Below are 13,246 nucleotides of genomic sequence, written 5' to 3'. Positions count from 1 at the left end.
TACTATATTGAGAAATAGCTTTCCTTCAGTAAGTTTTTATCGTTTTTGAAACTATCGGATTGGATTTATCTTTTTGTAATTAGGCTTTATTATCCTCTCGCCGCGAGGGACTAAGCACCAGAAGCGGCCGCACACACCACATTTCAAAATGGCGGACGCGGACATGTACAAGCGGTGTATAGTGTGGTTCTTGAGAAGCTGTTTTTTTTTTTACGTTATAGACCTGTTCATGCTTGTACAGTATTAATTTTAAAACTGCAAATTGGAGTGTCTTTCGATCTTTCAAAGCAAGATAACCAAAATACAAACACATTTTTGCCTTGTTTTCTCAAAAATACAGCAACGTTGGCACAACTATTGCCAAAAATGAGCAACTTTCGGGAGCAACTTCTGCCCTTCCCTACAAACAACAACAACAACAAAAACACGGCAACAATAGGCAGAGCACGCTGAAAATAGGAAAGGATATGTTTCCCGATTTTATATCAATGTTTCACCTAGTATTATTTCATTGATGCTGAAGTCTTGAGGTCGTTCAAAGTACTGACGGACGAAAGAGTTAAAAAAATATATTGACAGATTTTTTTTATTTTTTCATTATTATTATTATGAACTTCTATGTCAAAACGTAGCTAAAGTTTGGACAAAAGAACAAAATGCTCACCTTATTTATGCCCATATTTTTCGACACAAAGCAATATCTTTCAACCTTTTTAGCAAAGCTCGTTAATAGGTATAAAAATTGTATAAGCCGATTATTAAATTCCTATAAGACTGTTAAACCTGAGTTACAGCAACTCGAGGAAATTATTGAATTGTTTTATTTTAACAACCGAAAACTTAAGCCAAAAAATTCCCCAAACGCTCTTATGATAGGATTTATTTAAACGCGGTACATGTAAAGAAATTATGTGAACTACAAGTACCTCGCACCGTTTTGGGGAAAAAAAATACTTTAAATATTTGAAGACGATCGAGCAAAAAAGAGCAGTGACGTCATTACGTCGCCATGGCGACTCGGTTCCTCAGTAATTAAGATCTATTTCTAGCAAACTTGTTGGTGTCGATCTCCAGGATTCTCTTTTAATGTGTTGTGATTTGGTTCAAACTTGGAAAGTATCAGTTCTGATAAACCCAATCGAGCCATACCGCAAGAATCCCTCCTCTCCTCCTCGCAATTTCTGAGTCAGCCATTCCCAGTCTTGTTTCTAAGTATGTACCTAGCGGGAATTTGTTGTTCGGTCAGAATATATTGATTAACAATAACAGAAAATAGCCAGGTTGTTCGTGATGAACGTGGTAGAGGGGAATACCGTCGTATCTGCTCTACCTTGAGAGATTGAGTTTGATAGTTCGTTTGTCCAAATAATGGAAAAATAGAAGGTTGTGGCATTTTATGGAGAAATCTAGTTTGCAATTGTTGGTTTAAACTCTGGACCCTAAACCCTTCAAAATCGAGTAGACGTAAAGTATTCACAAAAACAGCGAGGACGTTGAATTTCAACAAAATATATATTTATTTACAACAATGAGAACATTTACAAGGTACGATACTTCGAAGGTCCAAACAGTAGAGTACGTGAAGCATTTTTCTATGATCCTTTTCAATCACCCACCAATAATTCTGTTTTACGGGTGCAAGAGAGGGATAGTCTCCTTAAATTACATTGACACACATGGATTGGCTTTAATAATACATTAATGTACTCTCGACCAGAAATAATTGAACAGATAACATACCTAACCTAGGTCATCCCTTTAAAGTGTATCTTTTCCCATCGCCCAGCCGAACCACTAAAACAAAAGATTCTGATTTTATTACGATCTTCCTTTCCTCGGGTACTTCAATCTTTTGCACAATGAAGTGTATTTGACATCTAAATCAGCTCTTACAATGATATCCTTGAACGTATTTTAAAGTGATATTGGCTAGGCGGTATTTTATTTATTTATTTGTCAACGTTGCTTTCATTGGCCGTCTTGTTTTTGACCAACTGACAGACGCACTTTCATGAGAGAGTGGGCGTTGGGAAATTAAACACTTTATGGGCATGGTTCGATCGAGATAAAAACAATTTCATGTTGTTGTTCATTTGCTGTCTGTTTGTTTTGTCTTGTCTTCCCACAAGATGTAACCTACTCTTGTGGGAATATTCTGCTTGACACGTACGCAGGGACTTGTATTTAAGGTGGAGTGTTAAAGTTCCGCTATTTTTGGCGTTCTATTCTGTTTTTTGCATATAAATCCAATTAACATTTTGGCAGGCTGTTGTTTAGGTGTTTTGAATAATTTTCAGCCAGTTAATGTACATTCTTTTTCTCGTTGTCTGTCACAGAATTGACTTATCTAAAATAACGTGAACTATGGCTGTTTCTGTCTTTGTGCTTGATATATAGTACAATGAGTCTTGCTGAATGATCTTGGTTTTTCTTGTTTTTGAACTTTTATTCATATGTTTATTTCTGAGGTGATCCGGAATTGGCTGGAACGATTTGAATGCTGTATCATGTCCGGCTTTGGTTAACTGTCTAGTTCTCAAAGATTTCAGGATAATCCCGAAACATCTTTCTTCTGTATAATCCTGCAACTAGACGTCCATAAGTTGTATTAGAATAAAGCTGTAAGTCTTAGCCTTTTCTAAACCATGATTGTGCGCTCTGAGACAGATATTGGCTTTGTTGACTATACCAATGCATAGTTTAATGCCCAGATCACAAAAACTTGTACCTTTCTGAACCGACTGTTCAGCTGAATCTTACTGAAACGAAAATTCAAGTTTATGGCTTTGGTGGCTGCGCGGATTTCGAGTATCTCAAGATAAGATCTCTAAAAGCCAAATATTGACGGTTACTTGTATTCAAGTGTTTTGTTCTCGTTCTCAAAATATCCCTCATCTGATATCCTAACCATAGATCTTTACTATTCAGTAACTATTATACTATCAATGTTGTATTGCACTATAATAGGTATTCCGTCCAGTCCAACAATTAATGTTTTTATCTATTATCTCGTTGATCGCGATTGTCGATGAAAATGAAAGAATTTAAATTCTGAATTTCTTGCAGAAGTTAATCGTTGACTCTTTATCAAGCTCTCTGAAAGTTTTGACTCTGTCACTTTCAGAGCCATTGAAAATTAAATCGTGTCAATGTTAAGTATGAAACAGGAGTGCATGGTTGTGAGCTCCTATCATGAAAGGCGTAGAGCAATTCCTCATTTTCTTTTGCTAATTTTGCAATCTCCAATGCCGAGTTATACCCCCAACTAAAAATGTTAAGAAAGAAAACCAACGAGATAAACTGAAACTTTAAAGCCTGATTGTACCTCAGACTTCTAATAAGCGGCCAGATGTGGTTTCATAGTAAAGATCTAAAAGGTGAAAAAGGAGGCTCAGGTACTTTAGTGTCACTTTGAAAAGCCGAAAGACGTCTTTGCATTAGTTTTTCAAAGCAATCGTTGATTACGTTTTCAAATTGTTTCCTTGCATGTAGATGTATCTGATTATGATTTGCTCCTTTCTGGGTTAATTTCTTGGTTTCTGCATTTAGGATAATTTGATTAATCAAATTTAGTCCATTTTCACTGCATACCTTCACTGGTAATACGATAAAACAGTTTCTAAAAATAGGAATAAGACAAGTAGCAGCAAAAAGAGGAAACTAAGGAGTGGGGAAAGACAAGAGGGAAACAATAGAAGGGAACACTACAAACCAGTGTATGTAAAAATGGAAGAAATCATATTTAAGTGCAGCATTCACCCCAGTTCTCGGTGACAGCTCAGTTAAACCTTTTTTATCTATTGTGTGTATGGGGCGTTAGAGTCAAATTTCAATGCTCATTATCAATAACTGTACTTATAGCCAAATTATCAGGCAGTAAAACCAGAACTAGTTATTGTAAATGGGTTTTTGTATCAGAGTTTTCATAACACGCCGTGCAAGACCAAGACCTTCTTGAAGTGTCAGAATACGACGGCAAACATGCGCATGGGCTTGAGGTATACAAAGGAACGGCCGACCAGGAGTACTGTGCGAAGTTGCTTTGAGCTGTAGCAGCATTCCCTGGGCCGAAAGGTAAACCACTTGCTGTGTAAAAGTGTTGGGGGCTCCACGGGGCCTCATGACTGTTGAAATGACGTTCCAATGCTTTATTTTCTATTTCCGATGAGGTTAATTCTTCGCCGTCTTTCATTTGTTTTCTGTACTTTGCTCTTCGATTTTTGAACCACACCTAAAATTTAGCATACAGTTAAGATGTCAATAACGCAATCTTATCGAAACATGTTAAAGTCAAAGCTATAATGCAGGTTGGAAAAAGTTTTAAAGTCATTGCTATGAGCCTAAATACTTCTATCACAACGTAAAACTCTCTTCGAAGCTCACTTTTGAGCCATAACATAGTGTGACTGGCAAACGTTTACTTATTTCGGCGTCGATTTCTATTTTTTCAATTTAAATCCAATTATATTTATGCGAATGGTGCAAGCTGTTTTGACCAACGGTATCTCGGTATTTTTGTTTCTGTTGTTGTCGTGGATGTTTTATCATTGTATAATATCCCCCAAAATGCGTGAAATAATCTATCGTGGCTGATACGTCCAAACCTTCCTAAAAACCCTTTTCTTTTTTTTCTTTTTAATACTGACATTCCACGACTCCTTCTATGTTTCAGTTAAAGAACTCATGCAGTTGCAGTTCATTAAGCTGCATAATCGGTGCTAGAGGCTACCCTTTATCAAGTTGGAGAGTGGAACCTAGACCGCAGTTAGAAATGTTCAGAATGTGCCATATTTGTTTTGAAAACGTGGGGTTTGAAAATACATAGTGATGATATATTGCATTACTTTTATTGAGTGCTGAACCGATCGCATTACTCACTTAATAACACTTTTAGCTAACCTGGATTCTTGACTCAGGAATGTTAATATAAGCTGCCAACTGCTCCCTCATAACTACATCTGGGTAATGCGTCTTGGAGAATGTGTTTTCCAGTATTTGCAGTTGTTGATGGGTAAACGCAGTGCGCGTCCGTCGATGTTTTCCCCTCGACGATCCATAATGCACTTCCAGTATTATATCTGCAGAGAAAAATATTGTCAAGTGACACTCCTCGGAAAGGGTAAGTGCTTTAGGGATGGAAATCGCCTCTTCCAGACGTCTATTTTTGGTAACGTTCGTATTAATCAGCTGATCCACTTTCCGATCGATTTAGTAATTCCAGACGTTTATCTCATTTTTCTAGCTGAAGTGAAAATCTGAAAACAAATCAATCCGTATCTGCCGTGCATGTACTCAGAACGACAGTGCCGCAAAACCCCAAGTTCATATCACGAGTTCGGTAAATAGAATAAACCATCCGAAATAAGATTTCGAAACCAATCCTAACGATCCACGATTGCGACTGCAATCCAAGATCAGGTCATTTAAAATTGAACAGAAAGTCAATTCTTTTTGTCTCGTCAAGATCCGGATTGACATTATAACCTTCATTTTACAGTATGCTGTACACCTCTATGTTTGTTAGGGCCTGTACCACTGTTTTGTTGACCTTTTTTTTTTTAATTATTTGTTGTTTCAAGGGCTAATGATGGTCATGGAACTTTTCCCGAAAGGTAAAACAAAAGAGTGTTGTATTAAACGTTACTCTTCCCTGTTAAAAATGTAGTTTGAATATTAGCAATGTGGGATAGTTTCACGTTTTTGTCTGAGAAGACAAGACTAATAACAGCGTATTTGCTCTCCTGAAACGTTATCGCATGACACCATAACAGCTACTATATAAGCCTGTTATGGGATTATAAACGATGCATCAAAATGACTGATACGAATGCGCCATTCAACCCGTGACTATGAAATCACGCAAAAAAAGAAAAAAATTTAAACTGTTTGGAAAAACCCTTATGGACTAACATTTCCCAAAAACAAATGAGGTAAAAATGATGTTGGTTGAATTCAATCAGGGCTGTTTTATAATTAATGCGTTCGTTTAAGAAAATAGACATCTCAGTAGATAAATCGGGCGTGAGATTAAATAATGAAGTGTTTTAAGTTTATCCGATGCTCACCTCAATGCAGAGAGCGGATCTAATTGTAGTGAAGTTTACGGAAAAAAATTTTACAGCAAGTGTTTTTTTTATTAGCAGATCTTTTTAGGATATTAACTTTTGGATCGCAATGAAATTGGACGTTTTTGGACTGTGATGAAATTAGATTGTACCGAGACTGCTTCTATCGACCCTTGTTATCTCTTTATTTTGATCATATGGCTGGTTGGGTGGGCATTCATTCGCTAGACAGTACTTACCAGCGAGGCGCTCAGCCAGTGTTAAAGCTCTATCTGCTGAACGAGGTTCCTGCGATGAATCGCATTTGTCTGGTTTCAGAATGTTATCGATGGAGAATGACGATGTGCTCAGTCCTGATTCCATCTTTAATGTTTGCTCTCTTTACACTTGTCACGTAATATTCTTGATCAGTGCTAGAAATCACCTGCTTGGTCTGTCGCAATGGACGTTCACGAAGGTGTTATTGTCTTCCTTTCCGTTTCTCTATCTGCAATAAATAAGTAATTTGCCTGTCAGTTTGTAGTCTTTATACTGAGTGATAACCAATCTATTCATAACGAAAATGTTGTAGTTTCAAACCAAAGTGTTACAAGACGATAGTTTCGCTTGGTGTTATCACCTGACTGTAACAAGCATTGCATGTATGTAGCCACAGAATCGCAATGTACGTAAATAGTGGTTACCTCGTCCGACAAACAAAAATACCCTATCTTACCACGGCACATGCATGACTTCTATCAACTAAATTCATCTCTAATACTCTTACAGTGCGGGAGTGTTATTAACCACTCCTTTCCTGCAGCTACTGAAATCAGAATCACGCCGGGATGGAACAATCTTATTTGAAGAGGAAAAAGTTAAGATCGTAAGAAGATTTAAATTTTCTGTTTCTTTCTCTCTCTCTTTTTTTTTAGGCTAAAGAGATCAATCGACAATGAGACAGTCTCGAAATCCTATAACGACTTCATAAGTGAGTAACCTAAGTAAACGAAGTGTTAGTCCAAGATGATTCTGCTGAAGGTGTTTTTTCATCCCTTACCTTCGCCAATACTAATCAGCAATTTCTCTTCAAGTCAAATGTCGCTAAGTTCTGGTTTCTTCCATTTTCGGTTTTCACGTTTTCAATTGTCAATTTGCCTTCATTATGTTGTCTTAATGTGAAATCACATACAAAGGCTCATGTTCTTTCGTCTATTGTCCCACAAGCTGTTCTGGTTAGTCCTGGTAAACGTGACGATATTAAAAGGTAATCCACCTGAGCTTTACAATAAAACGGCCATACCGAGAAGATTTGTTTCATTTGCTCACTGAGCATTTCTCATTTCCGAACATAAAACTCAAGCCGTGGGGCTAAACAAATCTTGCTTAAAAGGACTAGCCTCTCCACTATATTGCCTAACCCGGGTTTATCATAAAGTACACACCTCGATTTACTTGTAATGCCGATAATTTGCTCAAGATATTCGCCGCTGACACTGATTGATAGCGTCCTAATTAGGGCCTTGCGGACCTCCTGGAAGAGGCTTTTTGTTAGTGTACAGCGGAGGAGAGAATAGTTAATTAGATAGGAAACTATGATCATCCGAGATCATGACGTGTTGATGATGCTCTTTTTTTTTTTTTTTTGGAACATGTTACGTGTCTGGTTTAAAACTGTGTGGGCGCTGGGAAAAAAATTGCCGCTTTGCCTTGGCATTCCGTGAACGATCAGGAGAGTGTTTGCCAGAAAGCACGGATTTAGGACCTGTGGGTCAAATAAGTAATGCTTCAGTTGTTTTTCTTAAAAAAAAAAAAGTGATGCGAGCCAACGATAAATCTTAAGATAAACGATGGAAATTACTTCCGCTTACCATACTTTTCCAACCTGGCCTCAATTAAGATGATTAACTGTTTAAATTCGGTATATTATGGACTAATAACGTACTGATTGTAGGCTGTACCGACAAAGACTTTCTTTGATTCTTCGTTGCTAATCTCTCAGTTCCAGTTTCGATTTTGCAGTGATATGATTTTCAAATAAGTAGCCCAACGCCAGCTTCTTAGAAATTTCGGAAATCGATCGTAATAACGTGCTGATCTTCATATCGCCTTGGCTCGAGAATTGGTTAATCTTTGGTTTTGATCAAACTCACTCATCCCCATCGCCCTCGGTAATGCCGCAAAAAACTGAATTTCCGTCTAACCGTGGCCGGACTCGAACTTGGAACAGGAAAAAAGTGGCAACTTTCCCATTTACTTCTTCTGTCTGTCTCTCTGCTTTCTACTCTTAAAAATGGTTTTGTTTTCCCCCGAAAACTTTCAATGGGCCATGATACATATAAAAAGGTTATTGTTCAGAATATGTCATTGATAATTTTGATCATAACGATAACTTTTAAAAAGACCAGCATTACTTTTGTTTATTATAGTTTAATTCGATTTCTGCACCCTTGATTTCTTGTGAAGAGTGTATCACCGTGTGCGATTTTTTTACTGACTTTTGATTAGAGTCTTGAGCGGTATTCACGTTTTGGCCTTATAACATATTTGGAATGTTACAAGTTGTTGATTCCTCCTTCATGCGGGCATTGAAATTATTGTCTTGACCTGCTGTCGGTCTCGCAATTTCTAAAAAAAAAAGAAAAACAAAACAAAAAACGATCGGAATGTTTCCGCATCTGACATACATTCTTCCTTTATGACGAAATGACCAAAGCACTTCCAGTTTGGAATTAAAAAAAAAGAGAAAGTCGATATTTCATTTCTCGAAATGTACGGTTAACATGCAACAGCAGCCATAGTTCATTGATAGTAACTCGTAGGCAGTTTCTTCACAAGCAGTTTGTTAGAACCACCTTTTAAAGGAGCACCACAAGCGGATACAGATCAATGGCAATCAATCGTATGGTCTTACTTTACGATTTATCCGCATACAAAAATGTTTGAACCTTCTTTTACAACTAAGAGCAGAGCATGGCAGGAACGTACCGCTCAATAGCCTAGGAGTAGGAATTAAAAGTAACACTTTTAAGGGAGTTCAAAACCATTACAACCACATCAATTAACGCCGTGACTTGCAGGTGATTGAAAGAGTTAACCAGATCATTCGTCATTATCTTCGTCAAGCGAATGTTTCTTCGATAAAATCTTTGAAACGGGAAAAATCGAAGCAACAGTAGATGCGCAATGAATCCATTTGCTCCGTTCGTGTATCGGATAGAATTCTATCCTGGAATATACAGTTTATGGCCGTAAATAATCACTGTAGCACGCTAAGTATGTAAGACTACGTCATTAACCACAAATACAAACCTTTTTCGTTCCCAGCCAAACATAACACAGTTTATCCCGCTTAGGCTTCCTTTCGTTTTACCAAATCGCTTTACAGTATTTTTGGACCTTTATGTTTGAGTAATCCTATATTTCTGTCACGTTATGTTTGGGCCACGCCAGTTCTGTTTAACCAATTTTATCCACTTCGTTGTAATTGTTTTTATTTTCTTCCAGGGGACTTCTACCCTTCACTGTCGAGTCCAGCTTCAATTAATCGCCTGTGGTCCCAATATTCGAGTTTGTGAATAAACCCTCATATGTCTCCATCAAACTAGAAGTTGTTCAGTAGCACTTTCCTTAATTTGATTTCATTTACTTTACAACATTTGCCAATGAAATTTAAAAATTGCACTTCAACTGAAGTTTTAAATGGTCTTGGAAGAACTAGGTTTCTGTTAAAATTAAAAGGTTAGTGTTTATTTAACATTTTGTTTGAAATGCCAAATAAAACTTTGCATTTTCATGATTTTAACTGGTGTGATTGCCGTCGGTATATAAGAATGTTTTTCCTAGCAAGTAGCTCAGATCAGGCAAAGGTAAACTGGTCGATCATGCCGAATAAACTTCCTGTTGCATATTTTATCCCACTGGTTCCGCTTTTCACAACTGATAAAACTCAATATATAGCGTTTAAAAAAGTCTTAAGAATTAACCACCATCTCAAAATGTCCATGGAAAAAAAGGAAGCTAGCCTAGGGTAGGACTGTACTGGAATAAAAGGGTCTTTCTGTCACTCAGTTTTTTTGGCTTCGATAGCAACTTTCCTGAGACCTTGGTGGTTTGTTTCTGGAAAGAATTACCAAAGATATCTATTGAATTGCTACACAACTGAACGCCCACATTCTCATATTTTGGTAAGAGATAGCTCATAATTAAATAGCTATTTAAAACGATAAATTGAGAAAAATATAGTAAATCAAGTTGTCAACTTTGTTTCAGACAGAAGGATTTATGAAAAGGTGAGCTGGTTTTCGTAAATCATTTACGTTTCTCACTTCAATTAAAGAAGTTTTAAGACACACTTTTTTAAATTGCGAATGTCGTATAAGTAAAATCTAACATGAGGTGAATGCAAATTTGGTTCAGTGTTTTCAATATGGTAAAACAAGTCTATACGCTTCTAATTAAGTACGTTTGTACCTTATTCAGTTGAACATAAACTCTTCCTAAGTTCCCTGACTTCTGTCTTTGCTAGAATGCGCTACGCTCGGCTTTGCACTACGTTAAGCCCGTCATTCATCATTCCACGGTGCATTGTATGCGTGATGGGTTGTTTGTTTAGTATTGTGGAAGTAAACTGGTCCGTGAGCTCATTTCAAAAGCCTAAATCTGCCACTCTTTACGGCATTCCCTAATCCTGTCTAGTCATGCTTTGTGACTGCGCGTGAGAAAACTGTCAAAGTGTTGTTAAATCTTTTTTCCTCCTTCGAGAAAAATTCCCAGTAGTTAAAGAAGTTGAAGTACACATGAGGCGGAGTTAATTGTTCTATCACTCAGCGCAACAGCGAATGGACCCAATGTATAAACAAAACTTGTTATTTCTTTAAGACTGGCAATTTTATGGAGAAAGGAAACGTATTTTTGAAAGGATGATGCTTATAGAGTATTAGAATTAGCGTTATATTTATATGGCTGTCGGATGAAAAGGACTTAAAGCGATTTTAGCTTAGCTGACCATAACTAGAGATTGACAAGGGTAATGCAACATGCGATGGTCTCCTACAACAATGACGCCTATTTCACAAGGAGTAAATAGAAACGTTGTAGAATAATCGAAAATGATGCCTCTGTCAACTCGAAGAGAAGAGGCAATCATTTCAGAGGCCGAGACGCTGAGGTTTTCTGCGTTAAACAAATAATGGTGTAATAGGTACTTAGTCTACAGATTAAATTTTAATAAAAAGATCAAGGTATTGCATTTTTTGGGATATTGTCAAGATTACTGAGATGACATCTGCGAGTTCTTGCGCTGATCTCAACCTCGTCCCTGTATCCAGTTTGCGATCCTACAATGAAGATTCAAACGTTTTACTTGGAAATGTTAACTAAGAATTCAATTCCATTAAACATTTGCCAGTGATTTTGAAGCCGAACAGTTTCGCCGAATTTTCGTTTACACAAGGATTTGATAAGATTATTTACTAATGAGCCTTCTTAACTGATTGATTATTACAGGCTGGTCATTGAACGAGAAGAGCTTACGACGGCCCACAGAACACGCGATGAATGCCTATTGCGTGCTAGCGTGAAATCGCCAAAACTTTCCGCAAATCCAACCTTAGGTAACCTTAGAACGCACCATGGCGACATTGCACGAAATTGTCGCTTTCACCAATACAAACATCTCCGAGGTTTTACCTCAATTAAACATTGTAAATGGAAGGTCATTCGTTACGATGCAACAAGAGAGTCACTTTATCGTGACCTAGCAAATACAAAGGAGATCAAGATATGTATGTGGGCGCATGCCCACACACGATCTAAGAATCTTGCGTCTCAACCTGAATCATTACGTGAGGATATTTTAAGCTTAAGGCATTTAGCAAATTTTCAGTATCCGAAGAATTATGTTTCCGGCGGAAAGCTTTATTATATACAAACAAGTTAAAAACTAACAAAAACTCAGTCTTTCCCTCATTATTTTCGCTCTTTTAAGAAACATAATGTAATCGGCGTGTTCATCGGTCGAAGGAGTCTTAACTTAACTACTACTTCTGATTTTATCGGCTTTCGATTTGCATAAACCTTTGGAATTGATTTGTTATTAAAAGGTCAAAGTTGTTGCTTCTTTTGATATTTTCAGATGTGTACAGCATCTCAGATGGAAGGAAGTCGGTGAAATGTTTCCATTGAGCTCTAGCGGAAACCGTTTCTCCGTGAAAACTAATGGTGAAACCAAACTAGCAATTAGCCCCAGATAGTGTTTGTTGGTAGAATTGACAAATTTAGAACGAATTGGCTCTTACAGTAGAAAACGGTACTAATTGTTTTTCTTATAAACAGAGGATAAAAAGGGGTTTCCTTTCTTAGGAGTTGTTTAAGTTTTCATTTTGCATTAGTTTTTTATCTCAGCCAGATTTCATTGGAAAACTACGATTGGTCAACTAAGCTGATTAATAAAACCATCAGTAAGTCACGGTATCACTGAATGGTCAGAAAAATAACCACTAAGGCCACATTTGTGGGAGCTTTAAAGTATATAAATCCAGTATTTTGACCAGTATTTTTATCTTCAATGATTGGACTCGTTAATTTGTGGCCTTAAAATTCGTTTCACTGACGCACTGCAAATGTTTTGTTAACGAATTACCAGAAGCGTTTATTGAGTGCAACGAGCTAATCAGGCCAAAACGTGACCAACCATGGAGTTTTGAATAACACAGGTTAATACCTGGAACTAATTTACCCGAGGGGTTCTACCCCTCAGAATTGTGGGTAAAAGTATTCCGCCCAAATTTTTGTTTATATAGCACCCTTTCCTTCGTCGGAGACAAAGGGTGCTGTACATTATTTTTCCTGCCATATTCACAAATCCTATGAAATCTATACCTCTATAGCCAAATAGAAAAATTTCATACAATTTTTTGCCGTAATACCACAAGGATATTTATCTTAAGTCACACCAAAATTGCTCAACTCCATAACATGCCTACGTGTAGATATCTTTTGAGGGAGTGCCTCCTTTCCGAGTCTGTTGGCCGCTGTCCATTTGGGGAGACCTGGGGTCCGTTTTCGCGAAAGTCCCGGTAACTTACCCGTCCCGATAACTATACTTTTAAATATTTTTTCGCCGATTACACAGTGATTAGAGACATATTACTTGGCAAGTGTTTTCACAGAATGATAAGATTTTAAAATTTAGTGTTCAA

At 37.3% G+C, this 13,246-nt stretch overlaps 3 protein-coding genes across 8 annotated transcripts in view; 2 read left to right on the top strand and 1 right to left on the bottom strand.

The window, feature by feature from the left end:
• The window catches only part of LOC146481537 (mortality factor 4-like protein 1), a 210,183-nt gene that overhangs the window by 70,753 nt on the left and 126,184 nt on the right, over window positions 1-13,246 (top strand). The gene's annotated exons all lie outside the window — the stretch shown is intronic.
• Window positions 1-13,246, top strand: part of LOC146481543 (uncharacterized) — a 164,584-nt gene that overhangs the window by 69,245 nt on the left and 82,093 nt on the right. The window contains exon 5 of one of the 4 annotated variants that reach the window (XR_014864452.1): window positions 9,552-10,491. The exons of the other annotated variants lie outside the window; for them this stretch is intronic. The gene's annotated coding sequence lies outside the window, so the exon portion shown is untranslated. Of the gene's footprint in view, window positions 1-9,551; window positions 10,492-13,246 lie in introns of those variants that run through there. 4 annotated transcript variants of the gene reach the window in all.
• LOC146481549 (retinal homeobox protein Rx2-like) lies at window positions 1,499-10,796 on the bottom strand. 3 transcript variants are annotated; one of them, XM_085108389.1, is made up of 4 exons: window positions 10,518-10,796; window positions 6,305-6,552; window positions 4,900-5,078; window positions 1,499-4,231 (listed from the first exon to the last, which is right to left on the bottom strand). In XM_085108389.1, the coding sequence occupies exons 2-4, from the start codon at window positions 6,426-6,428 to the stop codon at window positions 3,893-3,895; spliced, it is 642 nt and encodes a 213-aa protein (XP_084964515.1). In that variant the 5' UTR covers window positions 6,429-6,552; window positions 10,518-10,796; the 3' UTR covers window positions 1,499-3,892. The 3 variants fall into 3 exon arrangements, with proteins under 3 accessions (XP_084964515.1, XP_084964517.1, XP_084964516.1); XM_085108391.1 differs by lacking the exon at window positions 10,518-10,796 and adding an exon at window positions 7,490-7,802; XM_085108390.1 differs by lacking the exon at window positions 10,518-10,796 and adding an exon at window positions 7,105-7,462.

The sequence above is a fragment of the Pavona decussata genome, unplaced genomic scaffold (genome assembly GCF_977016875.1).
Source record: "Pavona decussata unplaced genomic scaffold, jaPavDecu1.1 SCAFFOLD_49, whole genome shotgun sequence".
Lineage (NCBI taxonomy): Eukaryota > Metazoa > Cnidaria > Anthozoa > Scleractinia > Agariciidae > Pavona > Pavona decussata.
This window is presented reverse-complemented; position numbering and strand designations above follow the sequence as displayed.